Consider the following 22,135-nt stretch of genomic DNA (forward strand, 5'->3'; position numbering starts at 1 on the left):
TGAAGAGGTCCTGTGACAGTATTTTGAGTCATGACAAAAATGATCCATGTAATATTTGAAAATAAAGAAAATGTTCTAACATAATAAGGTCTAACCGCAGGAGGTCCTTGGTTAATTTTCAGACCGCCTTAAAAACACAAGAAGACATGCCTTCTCAAGTCGGTTGGTTTCCACAATTAACAATACAAGAATAGCCGCTGTCTGTAGACTTGTTACAAGTAATGTTATATTTAATTTTGACAAAAAGGAAGAAATAGGAAAGAATCATGCTAATCTACATGGAGCTTCACATGTATATCTTACATCCGTCTTCGGCGTTGGCCCCGCCTGCTTCTTGGAACAAGGTAAATACGGCCATAAACCCAACGTCTGCCTAGTGTTGATTGCTGCACAATGATATCACTCATGTGAAGTAAGCTGTATTCATTTCAAAATCAACACACTCGCAAAAGCAAAGAGATACAAGAAACATGACCAGAATATGTGCAGAAAAGAAGAATGCATATTTTTGGAAGATGATTTTCATGAATGGATGTTGACCCTTGGAAAGCATTTGCTTTTTTTATTGCTTGAGCTGACTTTCGTAGAACTCAACAATAAGTTGATCCCCACCCCTGAAAAACCACAACTCAATCACCATTGAAATTGTTTAAAAAATTAAAAAAACCATCCAGCGATGAATGAAATTTAGGCATACCCCAAGGCCCGCAAGAAAATATTGCAGGCCACAACATCAACACCATTGAAATTGTTTACATATTTCACAAAACCATCCAGCATACCCACAGGCATGCAAGAAGATATTAGGCTAGATTCGCGAATAGGCTTAACATACCTAGCTCTATTTCTGGCTAGATCTTAATCTTCCAGATCTTAGGGTTATATCTTGTGTAGATTATTTGGATGGTAAGAAACCAGAGGATGTCATCATGACACGAAGTTCCATCTGGGATTTCTGTGATGCAATTATTAACAAAATGTATGCTTTCTGCCCATGCATTTTTCATTTCTAGGATTTCCATCATTAAACGGAGCTCGAACCTCAATCACCTATCCTTGGTGTGCCCTGGAACCTTCCAACCCACGACCCACACACCATATCCCATGGAAACATGTGTATATATATATATATATAAAGAAAGAAAATAGAAAAGATGAGACCAAATGCATAAACTGGAAAAAAAGAGGACAATTTAACTCCAATAGCACTTGCATCTTAAGAAACCCAGAATATAATAATGTGTTTCATTCAAACTTTCATGTAAAGACTAATGCTCATATAAAAGGCACTATTTTCCTAGAGGACTGTAATTCCCTCAAAATCTTTGAATGCTCATATAGAAGGCACTATCTTCCTTCTCAGCTTTTCATTAAAATGATATGAGCAAATAACATTTGGTTTGTGAAGCATGCAAATCCTGGTGTTGGAAAAAGGGATTACCTCAACCTTGGTGCTGAATTCTAAAGAGCTTTCACATACATGACAGTCTGCACTATGAGGGGAGCTATTAGGTTGACTCGATTTCACAAATGCAAATACCTGCAAGGAAATGCTATCTAAATAGATGAGGATGGATCATTGAAAGTTAACCATAATTTGATTTCATGGATAGAACTGAAAATTAGTTTGTGACACTTAAAGGGAACATCCCACCACTAATCCACCCAAAATAATAATAACTAAAAAAATAAGAAATTAAACAAATTGCATAAGCTAATATTTGCTGGGACCAACCTCCTCCCCGCAATTTGGGCATGCCCCTTTTAGCGCCACCAAGTCATTCCTCCACAAGCCTTGAAGAACTCCAACTGCAAACATGGGTGCTCAAATTTCAGATTAAGATATAGGTATACACAAAATTAAAAGTTAACATACGAGATAAAACCATTTTCTTCAAACAAGGATAGAGTTTCTGAATAAAGGGTGTCAAAGCCATATCCCTAGTGATATTCCAATACACTACCAGCTAAAACATTATCAACTGTTTAGACAACCATGTACATGGAATCATTGCATTTTTCTTTCATTAGCAATTTAACATCATAGATAGTGTCACTTGTCAAGTAAGTGGTTAAGATTTTCAAATATGGCTTATGCCTTCAAGACTTTTTGATTTTATCATTTTATAACTTAAATTGGACAGACAACATGATTAGAAGGGTTCAAAGAAATACTTCTAAGGACATTGAATAATTACCAGAAGCTGAAGCAACTGGATAACCAATCACGGATCCCAATACCATGAAGAGAATGCCATTTGCTGTGGCAAGGAGCTGTAGTGCAGATGCTTGGCTGCTGTAGGAAAGTCCTGAATTGAATGCATCTTGATAAGCCTGGCCAACAGTGTAGATTATAGGCACAAGGCAGGCTGAACCACCAAAAGCAAGAAACAGGATCCAAATGCTTGCCAATGCGAAAACCTGTGAAGGATCTTCCTGCCCTACATCCATGTCACTCAATCTTCAAGTGGAGAAAAACCACTGCCCTATTCACTAACAAAAATATATTAAGCCCTCATGAACATCCGTGGAGATGTCACTGAGGTGTGTCCACAAAAATCTTCAAGAAAGAATGATCACTTATGGATAATTTTAGCTTTTTGTTTCTAGCACTAAAAACTAAGGATTGAAAGTAATTCAAAATGTATGATTTCTGACAAATGTGATCCTTCCCTCCAAAATATCCCCATTAAACTTCACATGAAAAATAGGTCATGCCAGCTCACCAAGAATATCACTTTAAACCATAAACTACACAACATTACTAAAGAAAAGCCTCATTGAGGAACATACAAAAAAATTTGATGTTTAACAAGAAGAGATTCTTCTGCAGATACACATCAAGACATGCTAATTTTTCAACCAAAATGCCAAGCTGGCTGGTAGGTTTTTTTTTCTGGATTTTCAGCAATGGAAATCTAGTGGCTGGTTAAATTTGAGGATGGTAGAGTTGAGGGGAAAAATTGTGCAGCAGTGGAGCCAACTTCACATCTATCCATATTGCCTGTTTTGAAATACAATTACCTCAGCATCTGCATACGTATAATGTCGCCTAAGGCTGCAACGAGGATACTTGACAACAGATTTCGAACCAAACCACCGTAGCTTCAACTGTTTCAATTGCATTCCACATATGAATTCATTTGGGCAAAAAACCAAGTCATAAATTAAAAAAAAAATGAATTGGAGAACAAATGGAATTACCTCTACTCTATCAAACATGTCATCAACTATCAAAGGCTCACCACTGTAATACGCATCCCGTGCCTAATACATAAATAATTCGTCAATGATTTTTACCTAGGCTGCTCAACTCCAACAAATGACCATCAAAGAATGGAAAAGCTCAAAGTTGAATTTAAAACTAATCCCTGTATGGTTTTCTGAGAAAAGGTGGGAAAATAAAATAAATTGATATCCATGATTCCAATTTCCATGAAACAAAAACCTCTATTCAACTGCGCCTAGCATGGCTTACTACAATCGAGCTTTCATTCTTTTGATAACCAAAAACAACATTACTTCCTCTAATTTCCCCCTTCTTTCTTAACAACCGAACAGATGGTAAGAAATTAAAATATTGAATCTTCCATTTGTCATTGTTTCCACTCAACTGAGCTCAAAACAACTGCTTGCCTCGGTAGGGGTGACCTTATCACACTTTTAAAAACTATAACTCAGATTTATTCTTCCTTTTCCTCATATTTCTAAGAAACCAAACAGATTACGTCGATAAACCGAACACAAATGGAAGCCCTAACTGGAATCACGGGAGAAGTGGAAATTGAGGTGAGCGACGTACCTGACAATAGAGAGCTTCTAGGGTTTCTTTACTGGCGGTTTCAATGGGTCCGACGAATATGCAAGAAGGACCCTCGGCGAGAGCGAGGTCGTTGCGGTCATTACAGGTGGAGACGCCGTTGCTCTTGGCGGAGATTCGAACCATAAATGGAGCTCCGGTTCGGAAGGTTCTGGAAAGCTCGGTGATGGTGGAACCAATCACGTGAGGTGAGATGGAGGGGCTTGTGACGGCCATGAACGAGGACGAAACTCTAGCGGGGTGCGGTCTAGAGGAGCTGATTTTACAGTTGAAATGTGGCGGTTTGGAGAAGAGCTCAGCCACAGGATTCGACAGCGGATTTGACCAAATTGCCCTCCGATATTAGTGCATGTTTTGTGGTGGCCTGATATTTCTTTTCTACTATTGGTCGTGGATTTAGTGCAATTTTAAAACAATAGCATATCAGAAATAATATATTTAATTGAATTAAAAATACCAAAAATAATGACTTATAAAATTTAAAATTTGTTAGAAAGAAAAATTTATTAAAATTACAAAAAATATTATTGATGGAGGACTTTGAGGATAGGAGATAAGCTATAGAGTTGTGAGAATAAAAAAGAAAGTCAATGATAATGATATAAGGAGAATTGAGCACCAACAAGCAACAAAGTTACGACTCTTAGGCAATGTTTGTTTTTTTGGCTTTTTATTGAAAGCAATTTTGTTTTAGAATTTAGGTTATTTGTTTTTTATTTTTTCATGATTTATTATAAACTTTTTACTAAATAGAAAAAGTTAAAATATATAATTTTTTCTAAATAGAAAAAATAACATATTGATTTTTTTTACTTTTTAATACTTAATAAAAATAAAATACCACAAAAATAAACAACCTAATATTTAACATTATTAAACATTAAGGTTCTATTTAGAATTAAGTAAAAAAAACAAATACCACCTTAATAATAACCTCAAATCATTTATAGAAAGTTAAGAACTTTGTATGATGGAATTAGAGTTCAATTAAATTAAGGTAGTGTTTTTTTTTTTTTTTTTTGCTTAAAACAATTTATTTTTAGAATTTAAGTTGTATGTTTTTTTATTTTTTAATGACTTATTATAAACTTTTTATTAAATATAAAACTCCAAAATATGTAATTTTTTTTAAATAGAAAAAAAACATAATAATTTTTTTTACTTTTTAATATTTAATAAAAAAAATACTATAAAAATAAGCAACCTAATATTTAATATTATTAAACATTAAGGTTTTATTTAATTAAGTAAAAAAACAAACACCACCTAAATATTAGATTCTTTTATATAGGACAATGTGAGCAAACTTGTCGTGCTGAATATTCAACCAATGAGAACTCTTAAACTTGCAAGCAAGAGAAACCTAAATATGATGCGAAATTCAGCCTCTCGTGTTAGTAGTAATCTATGTCACTTGATTATGATTGTTCTATTGATAGGGACAAATCCTCTAATGATTATTTTCTTATTCTTTTTGTTCTTCAATAAGTGTATCATTTATTACATACACTTCAACAAACTTTCAACAACTAAGACCCGTGATTAGTGATAAAATGGTTTTTCATTTCAACAAGTAACACCCATGATTAATAATAAAATGTCAAATTTATCATGTACATGCATAACAAAAAATACATGTGAGCAAAAAATGCGTTTGCCGGGAGTCGAACCCGGGTCTATTGCTTGGAAGGCAATTATCCTAACCGTTGGACTACAAACGCCCGTGCTTTACAGCTGATTCACATTTATATATCCATTAATTAGTTTCCTCCGGTTCCCCCAAGACCTAAATTCTGCCCAATAAAAAGACTTGTACATATTTTTCTGGAATTGGTGCATCCATGATTCCATGACCTTCTCAATCAAACATTCAAGTTGTTAAATTTGAACATATTGTCATGGTTAACCAATGGCTTGGAAAAGCCTAACTGAAATATACATCTCTATGCTCAGAAAGTAAATGAAGCTCATCACTGCACTTGATGGACAGATTTTCATGAAATCTCTACCTCCTCCTGTGGCATGCATTATAGAGTCTTCCCAGTTGACTAGCATAATTAGGCAGATCAAAGTTTTGATATAGGTTTTAAAATAATGGCGATTCTGAAACTCCACTCCTTGCATATATCAATTAACAAAGTGAGCCATCTCGTTGCCAAGAAAACAGGGGAAAGCAATACCCATTTTCCTTCATTTTGAAGATTGGAAACTGACATTTAGAATATAGCTCATTGGGTTATGGCACATGAGGTTTTGGGACCATTTTACTAGCTCAAGAAATGTAAAGTTAGGAAAGAATAAAAAATAATGGGATTCTGTGAGTTCAAGTCTTTCTTGCATGCAACTGTAAACTACATTGATCCATTTTCTTGCCTAGAAAATGGGAAGAATCTGAGATTCATACTGTAGCTCAAAAAGTGTTGGTATTCTGAGATTAAAATCAAAACCGAAAAAGGTTGTGAGTTCAATCTCTTCATTTTGAATACTATTATTACTGTGATTGTGAATTTGAAAGGTTTGAAGATGAGATGGGTCAGTACACATCATAAAACTGGTTTATGTATCACTACATTATGCTGCTTTCCACTACCATTTCTAGGAGCTTTTCCCACACACCAAGCAGAACTTAGCACATAAAAGATTTAAAACTAGTATCAACAATCCATTAATGGAAGTTCAAAAGAAGAAAAAAGGAACAAAAAAAGGTGAATGAACATAAACTACTATAGCTCTGTACAACTACAATGAAAAAGTTGAATTTGTTTGGTGTTCTGTTTCCTAGCTTAAAAGTTGGCATTTGCTTTATGAAAGAAAGGATCCCATTCATGTTTAGCAGAGTCTGTCCCCAACAAATAATACTTCCAAGACATCTCTTCATCAAAAGCAAAACTAGAATTCCTCCCTTCCCTCATATCCCTCCTCACTGTCTCTACTCTCTCAAGAACTGCCTTTACTGCTATGTCAAATGCATCCTCAAGGGTCTCTAGCCTAGACTTTGGATTTGCATATATTACTTTAGGAATCAACCTTATGACCTCCTCTCTCATGGCCACTACTTCCTCTCTTGGAATTCGATGCAGTATCTTCTCGATGCTGACATTCCCACTTTTGATGTTGTTGCCTGGTATGAACACTGAGTACTTCGTGTAGTTCTTGGGTAAGTGCCATAAATATTGGACATAAGCAGACCCTGGGTGGAAGAAAACTGGTATGCATCCTGCTAGTATGGAATCAAAGACTGACCGCCTGGTGTATGAGTCCCCTGGGGGCTGCAGGCAGAAAACAGAACTTTGAAACATTTTCATCACATTAACCGGCTTGTGGCACTTGCTTCCAACAAGTCCACATTCTAGCAACTTGCATTTCCTCCTTGAGGCAGAACACTGGTCGATAATCTGATTGCGTATGGAGTCTGGAAGGTTGGGTCGTGGGGCGCCTGCGAAAGAAAACAGGAACCGCCTTCTCTGCCTCCTCATTCTGTTCTGCCACTGGAACACCTCATTGTCATTGGAAGGATGGAAGTATGTCGGGTATGGTACCGCAAAATCATTTCTGTGCCAAGGACTTGATTCTATTGTCAACATTGTCATGTTCTTGAATGCAGGCAAATACATTAGGCCGTTACCCCATTGAGATAAAATATTAGTTTGCCTCCTGAAATCCCAAGAAATCCTCCCTGCTACAGAAAAGTGATTTCTCCCCCACATATCCTTCCACTCGGGTTGTTCTGAAAGCCACTTGCTCAGATCAGTAGAAGCAGTATCTTTCAACTCCTTGCCATACCAGAGGTAGCGAGCAACATCAAGCCCAGCATAGAATGGTACAAAAATTGCAGAAGCCAGAGATGAGTCATTTGTTAAGCAATCGTACTGCTTCATCCTGTTATGGAAAACGACTTCTAATGAGAACTGATTTGTTCCAAACCAACCAGTGTTGGAAAAAGCCCTCTCTGAATTGCTAAGCCGTGGACCCAGCCCCATATTTGACAAGTAAAGGCACATATCAGTCCATGCGCTAAGTGACTGGCAGTTCTTGAGCATGTCTTCATTGAATCTACTTGGGAGATCATGAATGTAAACGTATCGACCCGAGCAAGAATCAGATTCGATTACTTCACCTTTGTCTCCACTGCCCTGTTTGATATCTGTTCCAGTCTCTACACTGGGAACTGTATTGCCTTGTTCAACTCCATTCTCCTTAACAACTTCATCAACAACTGGTTCTTGCTTATTACCTGCAACCATTGATCCATTATTGGGCTGCATTGCCTGAATTCTGTCACCTTGTTTGTCCCCATTCTTCTTAACAACTTCATCAACAACTGGTCCTCGCTCATTCTCTGTAATCATTGCTCCATTATTGGGCTGCGTTGCCTGAATTCTACCACCTTCTTTAACTCCATTCTCATCAATAGTTTCACCAACAACCGGTTCTTGCTGCTTCTCCATCGCCATTGCTCCATTATTGGGCTTCACTTCCTGAATTCCGACAACTGGTTCTCGCTCATTCTCTGTGGCCATTGCTCTATCACTGGGTCGCACTTTCTGTTCAACACTGATTCTTCCATTCTCAGTCATAACTTCATCAACAACTGATTCTTCCTCATTCTCTGTCACCACTGCTAGATGATCGGGCTGTACATCTTTCTCAGAAACTGATATTTGATCAGTGTCTCCAATCTGATCACCCTCAACCTGTAATCCATCAATAGTATTCCCCCCATTTATCGATTCATTAACATCTATAGGCTTGGCAGTGACAGGCAATATACTAATGCTCTCATTGGAGACATGGAGAGATGAATCAATATCATTAGAATCATTGTTAACTGACAAAACGATTCCATTCTTTCCATCAAGTTTAGCCAGATAATGCAGGTAAAGCCATAACATCCAGGAAAGAAAGCAGGCAAAGGCAACAAACCAGAGATGATTTCGGTACTTGCCAATGGTTGATCTCGAGCATGGCATTCTCTTGAAGGCCATTGGTTTCCTGGAAAATCTCATACCAAAGAAATCTTCAGTACAAGAGATGGTGCAAAAGGGGAGTACAGTCTCATGCTAGACACAAAAAAAGAAGAATCAAAAGGGTGTGTGCAGAGCAAGAAAAGGAATTGGGATCTGGGGTTTAAGAATTTGCGGAAGGCAACATGGGAATTGCTTGAAAAGTGATACAGGGATTGCTTGGATTGTTGGAAAGTGGCTAGAAAAAGCTTGTTTTATAGGAAAATGGTTAATGGAAACGTTGAATCATTCAAGCCCATAGGCCTATTATGGCACTTCTAATTATTACCTAATGGGAATCAATTTGTGTGATTACCATTCTATCCTTGTCGGTCAACTTAGGAGAGTCTTGGCCTGCCACTGCTAACTCCTTATTACCTTAATCACGGGCTTCAGTTTCAATCCCATTAAGGGCGTGTTTGTCTCGATTGTATTACGAGTTCAAGTGCCAACATTTTTGGATCAAGAGGAGGTTTAACTTCAAAATTCTTGAAATGATCTTGTTTTTAATTCATTAAAAAGATCAGTATATTTTAATTATGAAAAATGTCAACAATAACGGGATTATACAAAGCCAACAACCGTAATCTTTCTTTAATCTAATAACATTTTATTTTTAAGAATTTTATTTTTTTTATTTTACTTGTACCTTCTCTAAACTTTCCAATTATAAGTGACAAACCATAGAACAAGCATACGGCTTATTGTCATATAGACTATAAAGATGATGTCATGTATGCATAGGTTAACAAAATAAACCATGAAGTTGTGACATGGGGATTATAAAAATTAAATTTATTTATATTTTTATTTGAAGTGTTCTTAGAAAAATTGTCTTTGGACAAAAGGCTCACATCTAAGTCAAGTTTCATAGCTTTGGGTTTGCTATCTTGATGAGAATTTTCCCACCGAAAGGGAAAGGTCCTTTCCTTTTAGGCCAGTTATGGGGAGGAGAGATTGGTCCTTTCCTTTTAGGCCGGTTATGGGGAGGAGAGATTTGAACCCCCAACACTTTGATTCATGGCTACTTGCTCTAACCCTTTTCACAAGGCCCACCCATCTCCATTGGATATATTCTTGGATGTGCCCTCCAAAAATCCCTAGACATTTCAAGTTTAAAAGATGTGAAAGCATGTTTTTCTATATGACTATAAGAAAAATTTTGTAAGTAATTTTTTAACTGTATAAGTGATTTTTCAAAGTTTAAAAAATATTTCATAGAATTTGTTAAATACTTAATTTTGTTTTTTAAAACAATAAAAACGTTTCCTATAACCACTATTAAACGATATTAGTTTGTTTCAACAACATCATCTTATCATATTGCTCAAGGGATGGGGGTGATGCGTCATTATCATTCATTTTCTCATTTTGTCATTATAATCCATGAATTTATGAATTCATGAATTCGTGATGGGCTTTAATCTTTTGATATTTTAAGCCCTCTTGAATTTTGTCACGTGCCATGCCTGCCCTGCAAACTACTTATTATCTGAATTATGATTTATTTATATATTAGGCAAAGTTCTATTTATTATTATTTGTTAGGAACGAATAAGGGAGTGAGCATCCTTCCATGGCTTAACTTTGTTCCCAAATATGGTAATTATTATATTCTTCTCAAATTAAAGAATCAAAATATAGTATCATAAAATCATGACAATATCTTAAAGTGAAGGAATTGTTTGGGCTTAATGGTATATTTTGATTAAGAATCACTTTTGAAGGGGGTTAAGTACTTTCCAATATTTCCAAACATTTTTTTATATAAAAATTAGGAAATTAAGCGTTTGATAAATTTGTGAAAATTAATTTTAAAAATCTAAATATTTATTTGAAGTAGTTTCTAAAAATCATTTAATAAATGATTTTTTTCAAAATTTTATTATTATATAATACATTACCAAAAAATTTATATATCATTTTTTTTTAGTTTATATACAAATATTAAGTAATTTTAAAAAAAATGAAAGTTTTTTTTTAATGTTATTAATAACAATATTTTTTTTAGCTTAAAGGGTTGGTTTATTACCATGGATTCTATAAAAAAAATATTACTTTTAATTTGAATTGAAAAAAAAAATCAACTATAGCATAAAGGGATATAAAAAATTCTAATAAATATTTTATTTCATACATAAAAATAGTAATTAACTAATTAACTTATTGTAATAATTAAAAATAAATTCTCAGTTTTTTTTTATTTAAAAAATCAATTAAATTCATTTCATTTTTATATTTTTATTGAATTCAACTAAACATATTAATAATAATAATTTATTTTTTATTTTAGGGAACAATATCAAATATGAATATCAACATATATTATACATCAATAATAAAAATTTCAACTAATATTTAATATCATGCATAATATTATTATTTTTTTAAATGATTCATATATTGTGAACTTAGAAAATCGATAATTAATTTTAAATATAAAAAATTAGATTCAAAATATTAAATTATTTAGAAAAAGAAATAATATAATTTATGGTAATAAATGGACATAAATTAATATTTAATCTTGTCATTAATCACGATAACTCCCCTTTTATTTAATATTATTCAACTAGTAAGAAGCCATAAGTCTCCCTCAAAAATAATTTTCTTACTATATTGCCTTTTTGACCACAGGAGAAGAGTACTGCTGAAACACTTCTTCAAGCCTTCAAGGAACCTTCTAGTCTTCTACTCGGTGGCCAGCCGGCCCAGCCTACTCCAAAGACAGAATTATTTAATCTGAAAGTTGAAAGCAGTCACAGTCGAAACTCTGCTTTTGGAATTTGGTGAGTTTTGCTTATTGACCCAAAGTCCACTCTCCGACGTCTTCATTACAAAAACCAAACCGGGCCTTCAGTCTTCAGGTTCCCTTCCAAGTAATTTTCATGTCCTCCCTTCCTTAGAAGGACAGCATCCTCCATTCAGCCATTCGTAAAACCATTCATATGCATTGAACATGAATAACTTTTTGGGTTCAGAATTGAAGGCATGTGAATTGGTAGGAAAATGTCTCAGTCTACGTAGAAAATAGTACACATATGTGGCTTTTGTCGTCGACATTACACGTTTAGCTTCTTCTTTCTGAACTTGTTAATTTAACCCACTTTGAAAGCATATGCTCCTTCACCACCCTTGTATCCATTTGCTAACGGGTCACAGTCGTGGAAGGTTTTCGACCATTACACCCACATTTTCTAACTTGGGAAAATTCGGCCCAATTTGTTTAATGATCATCATTTGCTTCATTCTTTTTAATAGTGATTTTATTTAATAATAAGCCAAACTGCAGCTTCCAAAATGGTCCGACCGTCCCCACTCAATATCTATTTTTTAAAAATTGATGTTAAATAGAAGCTATTTTTTTAATAGACATGTTTTCAATGTCACAATTTTTATGCTAGATTTCCAATAATAATATTTTATTTAAATTCCAACAGGTAAGTCGTCTACGTGGATGAAAGAGAAGTATCCACCCGCAAATGATTTTATCATAGACGGTAGACTAATTTAAAATGAATAAGTAAATTTACGAGTCAGATATCATCACTCATTTCAAAGATCTACAGCTCCAATCTGTTCCGGACACGGAGGCAAAAGCACGACAAAGCGGGCCACCATCATCATATCTAGCTGTTCTAAAGGACAACATAGAACGACGACGTTTCACGATGCACCACTTCAGAATCACCACCTACGCGCCTCGCGGCGGAACTGACGCACATCAGCGGGCTTTTTCCACGTGGCAGCGAAGTGTTTTCAAGCGAGGCGAGATCGCGTGGGAGCGTAAAGATGAGATTAGAGAATAATGAAGTTGATGTAGAGAAGGATACAGGGAATCCGTGTGAAATCAGAAACAGAATAAAAACTAAACTCAGGAAAACAAACACAAATCCAAACACCGAATGGAGAAAAAATGAGTCGCGAATGCGAAAGAGGCAGCACATTCACAGTTGTTTGAACCAACCTCAAAACCCTAATTCTGTCTCTAAAATCCTTTCTGTTTCTCTCACTACAACCCGATTCTTCTGAATTCAGATCGGGAAAATGGAGGCTCTGAGGTAGAAGTCGTGATCCGAATTTGAGCGGTCACGATGGGGTCGGACCCACCGTCGTCGAATATCGAGATTAAAATTCACCCTCGACGGCAAGACAACGTGGTTCATCCTGCGGTGCCGTCGCCGATGGGGGTTCCGGCAGCCTCGGCACCGCCGCGGCAGCAGCAGCATTTGTTTAGCGAGTTCAGGCCGTTCAAAAGGTGGTTTCCGTGGATGGTGCCGACGTTTGTCGTGGCCAACATTGCCATGTTCTTGATCACTATGTTCATTAACAATTGTCCCAAGAACTCAGTCTCTTGCGTCGCTGATTTCTTGGGGAGGTTTTCGTTTCAGCCACTCAAGGAGAATCCACTACTCGGCCCGTCTTCGTCCACGTGAGTTTTCTTTTTGGTTTTCTCTTGTCTCTGTTTGGTAGCCAGGAAATTGGTGGAAACGAAAAGGAAAGAAAAGGAAAGAAAAGGAAAAAGGATTGGGATTTTTGCAACACCCATTTCAATTTTATCCATAATATAAAGTTCCAAAAAATTTCAACCTTTTTCATTAAGGTTTCTGAGCTACCAAACGGGCTATTATTTATTTGATTTATGGGAGTTCTATTGGAAGTCGTTGTGTGAACAATGAATTTTATTATTCTGATGGAAAAATTGTTTTTGTGAATTGTGATTACCGTTTTTAAGATCGCTCAATGTGAAACAGCTTTTCAAACTAAAATTTTTGAGGGATGTTTTGTGTGGCTAATGTTGAATTTTGGTCCTTGGGTGGTAATTTGTGTTTGATTCAACATTTAAATGAAGAAATGTAGAGAAGAAGAACTTTATTTATGTATAATCTAGATGGTTGATTTAATACTTCGTCCAGCATTTTATTTGCTCCTCCCTTATTGTTGACTTTCAATTCTCAAGTGACAAACATGGAAAGCACTCTGTGATGCCACTGTTCTTCCTGTTACTGCACCTCAACAGACATGCTTCAATACTATTTTAAGTTCTTACATTATTCAACATGTGTACATGAAGTGATGTGTTTTTAGTTTCTCAATTCGGGGAATGGGGGTGTCTTATGGAAGGATTATGCATGTGTTACAACTAAGCTAGTGAATGTGAACCTTGTGTGAAAATGTTTTACAAGTAGAGCACTACATTAAGAAATGCAAGAAAAGAAGGGGGTGCAGGCCAGTTGGTCTGATAGCTCTGAACACTTGGAATAAAGCAGCCCACATTACAGCCTTACCCATACTGGAAATCTTCCGGGTTTGCTGGACAATAACACTTCAATAGACCTGTTCATCACTCAGCTTGCACCACCAATTCAAAGCTCCAGAACTCTTACACCACAAAACTAAGCAACAAGAAATAGTCCCCCATCTCCAACAACCTTTCTACATACAACACTAATCAATGTGAACCTTATCTCTACATTCTGAAGCATGCAATTTTTATCTTGATTACTACAATAGTGGGAATGTCACATGGAGCAATCTTCTGTTTAAATTATTACGAAGATGTGAGAATAGTTGCATGAAGGGATGATATCTAACCTACTATTCTCTGCTTTTGTCCAGCCTAGAGAAGATGGGTGCTCTAGAAGTGTCTAAGGTGGTCCATAGACATCAGGTGTGGCGTCTGATCTCTTGTATATGGCTACATGCTGGGGTGTTCCATGTACTTGCCAATATGTTGAGTCTTGTATTTATTGGAATTCGGCTAGAGCAAGAATTTGGGTTTGGTATGTGCTAAACTTTGCCAACTTCATCTTATTATATATCAGCTCTCAAAATTTCAAAATCCTCCTATGAGCAGCATAACACACATCATTTAATGGTTATAATTTCAAAGAAGGTGAAATACACAAGCCAAAGACGTTAACAGAGAGACAAATGCATCTTAGGGATCCATATTTCAAATCTTATTAATTTATTGATCTTATTGGGTTGGTAAGAAGTTATATTTTGCTTGTTTGATACCTATCAAAACATACACATATATATATATTGCTTGTTTGATGTTCAAATTGGAGACACAAAACACTAGGCTTAGTGGGATCATGTGTACTCAGATTTAATACCTATCTATTTCCACAACTGATTTGACATGATATCACCCTGCAAACAAATTCTGCCTCAAGAAATCAGAAATGTATTAAAGACAACATTTTTTTTCTTGATAAGCTAAAAAGCATACATAATATCGGAAAAATTGTCTCTGAACTTGTCAGAAAAGCTGTATAATTTCTTAAAAAGGAAGAAATAATCTCACCTTTGTCCTTTGAAACTCTAATTAATTTTGGTCTGGTCCCACAGTGAGAATTGGGTTGCTATATGTGGTATCTGGTTTTGGTGGGAGTATGTTGTCATCACTTTTTATCCAATCAAGTATCTCTGTTGGTGCTTCTGGTGCACTCTTTGGTTTACTTGGAGGGATGCTTTCGGAACTCATCACAAATTGGACAATATATGCAAATAAGGTACTTAAAAACTGCTCTCAATGACTTGAGGTTCCTTTTGAAAATTTCATTTCTTTGGAGTTAGCTACTTATGGGGGTCTATATCTCACAGTTTCAGTTTTTTTTTTTAATGCTCAGTTTGCAGCATTATTGACTCTCATTCTCATCATCATAGTCAATCTAGCAGTGGGGATCCTCCCACATGTGGACAACTTTGCTCATATTGGAGGATTTGTTTCTGGCTTTCTTCTTGGATTTGTGTTTTTGATTCGCCCCCAGTTTGGATGGGTTAGCCAAAGAAATGCTTCTCCTGGACATATTGCAGCTTCGGTCAAACCTAAACACAAGATGTATCAGTATGTACTGTGGTTTATGTCTCTGATACTTCTAACAGTTGGGTAAGTCCCTGGAAATCCTTTTAAGCTATTTGAACTCAAATAATGAGTTCCCTTGAGAGAACCTTAGATTAAATGATATTTTGATCTTCACTACAGGGTTAATTCTTGTCTTTTGGCTATTATATTGATATTATTTGAACCCTTATACAAGTTCTAAAAGAAAATATCCCATGGCACACTCATCTTAATTCATTTAGACAATTCAATGTATTTTTTAAGTAGCTTTTCCTCTTAAAGGTTAATTCTTTTTTTATTTAGATGTTCATGCATGGTTTTAACTTTTGCAAATCCATTCCAACTCTGGAATATGAACAAGTTTAAGCTGAAAAGTTCAGGTTTTGCACTTTGTATAACAATATTTAGACATTTTATTTTTTGACTTCCACGAACTACTCCCTTCCATTGACTGGATTCTAACCTGAAGTTGAAGCTTCAAAACTTGCTCACATGACTGCATTAAAACCTGAATCTCCTCTGGTTATTTTTTTCAGTGCTTTGCTTGCTAAACTTTGCTGTTTTGTATTTAGAGTCTCCCTTTGAAGGAGATTAAGAGTCTACTACACAAAAGAGATCATATGTAATGTACCTGGCATCATTAATCAGCGAGTTCTCTGAACCAAAGTTATGTACTTGTTGCAGATTTACTGTTGGCATGGTTATGCTCCTCCGAGGGGTTAATGGGAATGACCACTGCTCCTGGTGCCATTACTTAAGCTGTGTCCCAACCTCTAAATGGAGCTGTAAATCGCAACAAGTCTATTGTGAGGTAACTGATGTTTCTTTTCTTTTTCTCTTGCATACTTTCCACCAATCATTCCTGGATGAACTTCTCTGTTTATGAAGCAACCTGAAATAATGGAAAAATGAGAGACAAAAAGGGATCACCAGCGAAAAATTCTTTGATACCTGTACTGCAATCTGAGTCTGCTTAAATGAGTTTTTCTGCTGGGTCTCACAGACAACATAACAAAAGATCTCAGTCTGTGTGTTTAACTAAGCTTGTACCCAAAAATGCTTTGCAGTCCACCACAATCGGAAACCAGCTGAACTTGACATGCCTGAGCAATGGGAGAAGCAACATTTATTTATTGCCTGATGACAGCACTTCCCAGGTTCAGCAGCTATGTTCTCAGCTTTGCAATTGATGTACTCTCATATACATACAGGAAACGATAGAAGATTTCTTGAAGCATACGATTCAGTGCATATGATCCATCCGATAGAAGAATGTCATCATATGTTTTTACCAAGTAATTGTTATAATCGTTATTTCTACAATCCATGTAATCTTCTTTCTGTTGTTGGTGGTTCTGTAGTTTCCAGGAGGGTATTTCTAATGCAATTCACTTTTATTGACCAGCAACTGCAGCTAAAATAGCTTGTGGCGTAAACTTCTTTGGAAGATGCAGAGCGGTTGAATTCTTGTTGCTGTTCTTTTTGTCACTCCACCTCTTTGAATTAGACATTCAATGTTTTCGCCTAAATCCATGGTTCTTCTCTAGGGTATTGATTTTTTGGTTTGGTGTTTTCAATTCTCCCTTCCTCTTCCTTGCTAACACCAACTTTGCAACCATGCCCTTCATAGGGCTGCAAACATGACTTTGCTTGAGTCATGCCCAACCCAAATCCTAAATCCATGGCACAAATTTGGGTCATGTTTGGGTTGAGGATATCTCCTTTAGCGTTTGTTTGGAACCTTTGGATATATTTTTATTTTCTATTTTTAAAAAATAAAAAATAGAAATAAATTTAATATAAAATATAAGAACTCTTAGACATTTATATTGAAAATGGGAGGGTTTTTAAAAACCAAAAAAAAATTGAGGTATTAGAAAAACTTTTAATCTCAAATTTAAAATTTTTTTAAATTTATTTTTAAAGATATAATGTAAGTCTATATTTATTTATTTTTTTAAGTATAAAAGTTTCCAGTTTGAAAAATAACATTGTAAACAAAATCTTATCAATTTAATATTTTTATCGAGTATAAGAAAGTTATGTTTAGTTACTTATAATATCTTACATTATAACTTATAAATTATGATAGGGATACATTGTTTTCATCTTTATTATATTTAGTGTGAATTAAAGAAAATAAAGTAAATGAAATTTCAAGTTGAAATTAAAATTACATTTCTTGTCATTATTAGCATAATAGTGCCCTTTTAACTTATATTGGCATCATTTATTTCCTTATATAAAAGTATGATTATCTTAATTTTGTTTTTATTCAAAATTTTATGTTTTTTATTAAAATATTTGAAATATCATTTTGATTTTTTATTTTTTTTTTAAACTAAATTTTTAGGATTAATTGATTAACTATGAAAATGTTGTAAGAAGATTACAAAATAATTATATAACTAACCAAAAGTGGTTAGTTATAGTGCCCTTTTAAGTTTTAACTTATAGTGCCCTTTTACCCAAAATTTAATCTTTCAAATTCCTTTCAATATTATTTTTAATTAATAATAATAATTTTTCAAAGCATTAATACTAAAAAAAATATAGTTTTTCAAAACTCCATAAATATTAACTTTAATTAAGAAATAATGGTTTTAAGGGATTAAAAACTGTTCAAATAGGACACTTCAAAGCTTTTGAATCACAATTTAAAAGACAATGCAAAAGGTTTAGGTTAAAGAGGAACTTTTTAGAAGTTCGAAGCTTTTCAAATCATTAGAGCTTTTTCAAATCGTCATTGAATTGTTAAAATATTAAAAGGTTTCAAGTTTCAATATCCAAATCTATAAAAAAAACCTCTTCAATATGTGATCAAGTTGTTCAAACTCTTCGTTGACATTATTTAAGTCAAGACCCAATCCACAATAATACTCAAGTCATGCTAAAGCCCATGTAAAGACCCAAGTCATATTAAGATCTAAGTTAAGTCAAAGCCTAATTCAAGTTAAGGTCAAAGTTAAGCCAAAGCTCAATTCACAATAAGGTTTAAGTCAAGTCAATACTCAAACCATATCAATTCAACGTCCAAATTAAGCTCATGTGACATTAAATCTTTGCCAAACTTTGTATTCAAGTTCAAGTTCTTAATTGACAACTAGGAAAAGAAGAATAGAAAAAATAAAATAAAGATTGTACTAGTTGTGATTCTTTGTAATTCCAAATTTTGTAGCCTTAGTACATGTTAACCATAACCAAGAAAAAAACTAGAGAAATAATTACCACAACTTGAATTATTTTGAGTATCGTACTCAAAGACTAGCTTATAGAATTTGAGAGTACTAATATGGTGTGATTACTTTATCGAGAACCTAAGATGAAACAACAAATGTATTTATTTTGACAAATTGAATTGAGATAGGAAAACTAATTTGAGAAAACTAAACAATATTTGATTTTTAACTCAAATGATTTGTGTCTAAGGGTTTCACAATCCGATTCTAGGAATAGAGCTTGGAGTGAACAAGAATACTCAATTTATGGTGATCTTAGGATTTATAGGATCCATGGTTATTCACAATCAATTTGAGTTCTATAAACAAGTCTTGAGCTTTCCATGCTACTTTTTTCCTAACCAGTGGTATTACCATCTCGATTAACTTTCCTCCACCAATCTTTCATTTATAGATGATTTTTTTTGTATGACTTGGTTTGTTGTTCTTGAAGATAGAACTTGAGCATTTGATATTCTTTAATCTTTTTATATTGAAATTATTAATCAATTTAATACTTAATTAAAAATTCTCAAAACTTTGCTTGAGATATTGTTCTTATAGTGACTTTTCTATTAAATAGAATGCCTTCCTCAAGTTCTTCATGGTAAGTCTGCCCATTTTAGATGTTATTTTGTGACCATGAAACTTTTTATCTTCCTTTAAAAGTTTTTGGGAGTATTTGTTTTGTACATAATTTGAGCCTAAATAGTGACAAGCTTGATCCCCAAGCTCATAAATGCATATTTCTTAGCTATTCTCGAAATAAAAAAAGATATCAATTCTACCATTTTATTTTGTGAAAACAATGTGTTGTGTTGATATAAACTTTTTTAAGGATTATCTTATTTTTCTAAGGTAGTTCTAGAACTATTTTGTTCTGCATTACAAGAAGTTTTTAGTTTGCAAACAACAACAATATCCTCATCCGAAAGTAATGGAGTGCACTTGGTATATTAAGTATCTCATCTATTATTCTAAGTCTTTAATTTTCAGTATTCCTTATTACCTCCACTAATCTCTTTGGTGTCTCCATATCGTATTTATGATTTCCTATTGCTATTCGCAAAGGTATTCACACTAATATTAAGTATCCTATTTATAATTTTATTTCTTATGATCACTTGTTGCTCTCTTTTGGAGCCTTCTCTATGTCTTTTCTTATATTACTTTTTGCAAGTCTTACCATAAAGCTCTTTCTTATTGTAGTTTGAGGAAAACAATGGAAGAGGAAATGTACGCTTTACAATGAAATCATACCCAAGATCTTATTCCTAAGCCTAAGGATGCTCTAGTTGTTAGTTGTCCTTGGATCTTTACCATAGTGCACAACCTTGATTGTACATTTGATGGATTAGAGTCTTATTTGATGGCTAAAAGATTCACTTGGAATTATGGCCTTGATTGTACCAAGTCTTTTTCTTCTATGGCTAAATTGAATTTTCTATTAGTTATTATATCTATAGTAGCAAATGTCTTTTTTCCTAGTGACTTGAATGAAACAGTGTTTATGGTTAAGCCAGCTAGGTTGAGTTTAAAGGGGAGTATGCTTATTAGTTAAAGAAATGCTATTATGGACTTAAACCATCTCCTCATGCATGGTATGAAAAATTCAACAACACAATAGTATCTAATGGCATGATCAGAAGCCAAGTTTGTTTGCCTTGATGCTATCTACGTGTATGCTTGTTGTGTGGACAACCTTTAAGAGTAATTTGAGAAGAGAGAATGAGAGAAAGGAAAGAAATAAGGTGTATTACAAGATATTAGGTTTTTATCCACAAATCAAAATTGCATCTAATAACTTAAAAGTTGTCATTAAAATAGAGTTAGTGATAATATTTTAGTGGTTACAACGTTATCACTTTAAGTAATATTACTGCTAATTATTACAGCTTTAACCATAATATTTTTTTTTTTTAAGGTTAAAGTATGTTTTTAATGATAACACTTACTACCACTATTTTAAATTATAATTTTCACAAATAGTACAAAGTTGCTACTAAATGATAAAATTTAATGACAATTGTTTATTATCATTAATGTGAGCTTTTAGTTATGACAACATATTATCATTAAAATTATGCTTTTAGGAGCAAGTTTATGTCACGATTAAAAGAAATGTTTTCATGACAATTATTTATCATTATATATATATATATATGTTAAAAATGTATTTTTAGTTGCAATTGTGTATCATTGGTAAACATGTCTTTTTTGATATTAAAACATGCTAACATCAATAATGTGTGTTAGGAAAGAATAAAACATATCTAGGTAGATTATCACTTCATTCACTCAAAAGTCGAGTAAAAAAATAATCACTACTCCATGTGTTTATCAAAGAATCAACTAACAAACATATTCACCAAAGCCCTTATCTCAATTTGTGATAAGTTGAGAGTTGTCAATATCTACTTTCTAGTGCGAGGGGGAGTGCTAGAAGCCTAGAATCATAGGAGCAATTGTAAAAGAAATTGTTGGGGAAATTAAAGAAAGGATTACTAGAAAGATTTAGGAAAGATTGCAAAGGAAATTTGAATATTGTCCATTTTTTTTTTCTTGTAAGGACTCAAATTTTTGTTGCGATAACTTAAGGCTAATGTTATTGTCTTTAACTTCATTTTTCTAGTCTCTTTCTCCACCATTGTCTTTGTTTTCATGTATCTAATATCTCCCTCTCCTTCTCTCTCCCTTTTATGTTATACTTTGCTTATTGCATAATTAGCTGTGAAACCAAGGTTTGGTTAATCTCGGTTTTGATGATAACAAAACATTGTTTAAAACTAATGATTATATTTTAAGTGTGATTAGGCAAGATGATTTCCAAAGTGGCAATTACAAAGACATATCAAGCCAAAGATAAATCATGAAGAAGAAGACCACCTCAAAGAGAAGTGCTTTTCAAGACCCAAGCTTCATAAGATCTCTTTGTAAGGTTGTTGGTGCACTAGGTTTTTTCATGCATTCCATTCTTTACTTGTGCACCAAAATCATCCAAGAATTAATTCATTTTAAATCCTTTTAAAATTGGATGATTTCATGTTTTCAATTAAAACCTTGTGTCAAATATTTTCCAAACTTTTTTTAAAGGTTTTAAGTTGAAAAAGTTGGGTGTTGAGCCAAAAATGGCTCAACCGGTTGAACCGGATGAACAGTAACCGGTTGACCCCCAGCTCAACCGGTTGAGGGGTATGAACAGTAACCAGTCGACCGTTCGAAAAATGCAAAAATTTTCTCT

General features: G+C 34.2%; 3 protein-coding genes and 1 non-coding gene across 6 annotated transcripts; 1 reads left to right on the forward strand and 3 right to left on the reverse strand.

Moving 5' to 3' along the window:
• Positions 1–28: 28 nt before the first annotated feature.
• On the reverse strand, positions 29–4,089 carry LOC117917145 (PGR5-like protein 1B, chloroplastic). Of its 2 annotated transcripts, none has more exons than XM_034833392.1 (7): positions 3,803–4,082; positions 3,205–3,267; positions 3,025–3,111; positions 2,199–2,436; positions 1,736–1,809; positions 1,442–1,540; positions 29–386 (listed from the first exon to the last, which is right to left on the reverse strand). In XM_034833392.1, exons 1-7 carry the CDS (start codon positions 4,034–4,036, stop codon positions 300–302), a joined length of 882 nt encoding a protein of 293 aa, XP_034689283.1. In that variant the 5' UTR covers positions 4,037–4,082; the 3' UTR covers positions 29–299. The 2 variants fall into 2 exon arrangements, 1 of the variants encoding a protein (XP_034689283.1); XR_004651628.1 differs by having other exon boundaries at positions 299–386; positions 1,442–1,553; positions 3,803–4,089.
• Positions 4,090–5,469: 1,380 nt separating this feature from the next.
• Positions 5,470–5,541, reverse strand: TRNAG-UCC. Its single transcript has one exon. It is a non-coding gene; the product is annotated as a tRNA-Gly (tRNA).
• A 995-nt stretch (positions 5,542–6,536) lies between these two features.
• On the reverse strand, positions 6,537–8,991 carry LOC117916753 (xyloglucan galactosyltransferase KATAMARI1 homolog). The gene has a single exon (XM_034832914.1). It carries the CDS (start codon positions 8,824–8,826, stop codon positions 6,604–6,606), a length of 2,223 nt encoding a protein of 740 aa, XP_034688805.1. The 5' UTR covers positions 8,827–8,991; the 3' UTR covers positions 6,537–6,603.
• A 3,687-nt stretch (positions 8,992–12,678) lies between these two features.
• LOC117916881 (RHOMBOID-like protein 1) lies at positions 12,679–17,253 on the forward strand. Of its 2 annotated transcripts, XR_004651618.1 has the most exons (7): positions 12,679–13,255; positions 14,443–14,606; positions 15,181–15,344; positions 15,462–15,721; positions 16,361–16,487; positions 16,744–16,971; positions 17,082–17,253. XR_004651618.1 is itself a non-coding variant. In XM_034833087.1 (6 exons), the coding sequence occupies exons 1-6, from the start codon at positions 12,918–12,920 to the stop codon at positions 16,864–16,866; spliced, it is 1,176 nt and encodes a 391-aa protein (XP_034688978.1). In that variant the 5' UTR covers positions 12,679–12,917; the 3' UTR covers positions 16,867–17,236. The 2 variants fall into 2 exon arrangements, 1 of the variants encoding a protein (XP_034688978.1); XM_034833087.1 differs by having other exon boundaries at positions 16,744–17,236.
• Positions 17,254–22,135: the final 4,882 nt, after the last annotated feature.

The sequence above is a fragment of the Vitis riparia genome, chromosome 6 (assembly GCF_004353265.1).
Source record: "Vitis riparia cultivar Riparia Gloire de Montpellier isolate 1030 chromosome 6, EGFV_Vit.rip_1.0, whole genome shotgun sequence".
NCBI lineage: Eukaryota > Viridiplantae > Streptophyta > Magnoliopsida > Vitales > Vitaceae > Vitis > Vitis riparia.

What these genes read in the sequence shown, in the direction of transcription:
- LOC117917145 (XM_034833392.1), bottom strand. Translation starts at nt 4,036, where the DNA reads ATGGCCGTCACAAGCCCCTCCATCTCACCTCACGTGATTGGTTCCACC. An exon ending in TCCAGTTGCTTCAGCTTCTG is followed by an intron (nt 1,810 to 2,198) that starts GTAATTATTCAA and finishes CCATGTTTGCAG; the next exon opens with TTGGAGTTCTTCAAGGCTTG. An exon ending in AATTCAGCACCAAGGTTGAG is followed by an intron (nt 387 to 1,441) that starts GTAATCCCTTTT and finishes ATCATTGTGCAG; the next exon opens with CAATCAACACTAGGCAGACG.
- LOC117916753 (XM_034832914.1), bottom strand. Translation starts at nt 8,826, where the DNA reads ATGAGATTTTCCAGGAAACCAATGGCCTTCAAGAGAATGCCATGCTCG.
- LOC117916881 (XM_034833087.1), top strand. Translation starts at nt 12,918, where the DNA reads ATGGGGTCGGACCCACCGTCGTCGAATATCGAGATTAAAATTCACCCT. An exon ending in CTCGGCCCGTCTTCGTCCAC is followed by an intron (nt 13,256 to 14,442) that starts GTGAGTTTTCTT and finishes GCTTTTGTCCAG; the next exon opens with CCTAGAGAAGATGGGTGCTC. An exon ending in AGAGCAAGAATTTGGGTTTG is followed by an intron (nt 14,607 to 15,180) that starts GTATGTGCTAAA and finishes CTGGTCCCACAG; the next exon opens with TGAGAATTGGGTTGCTATAT.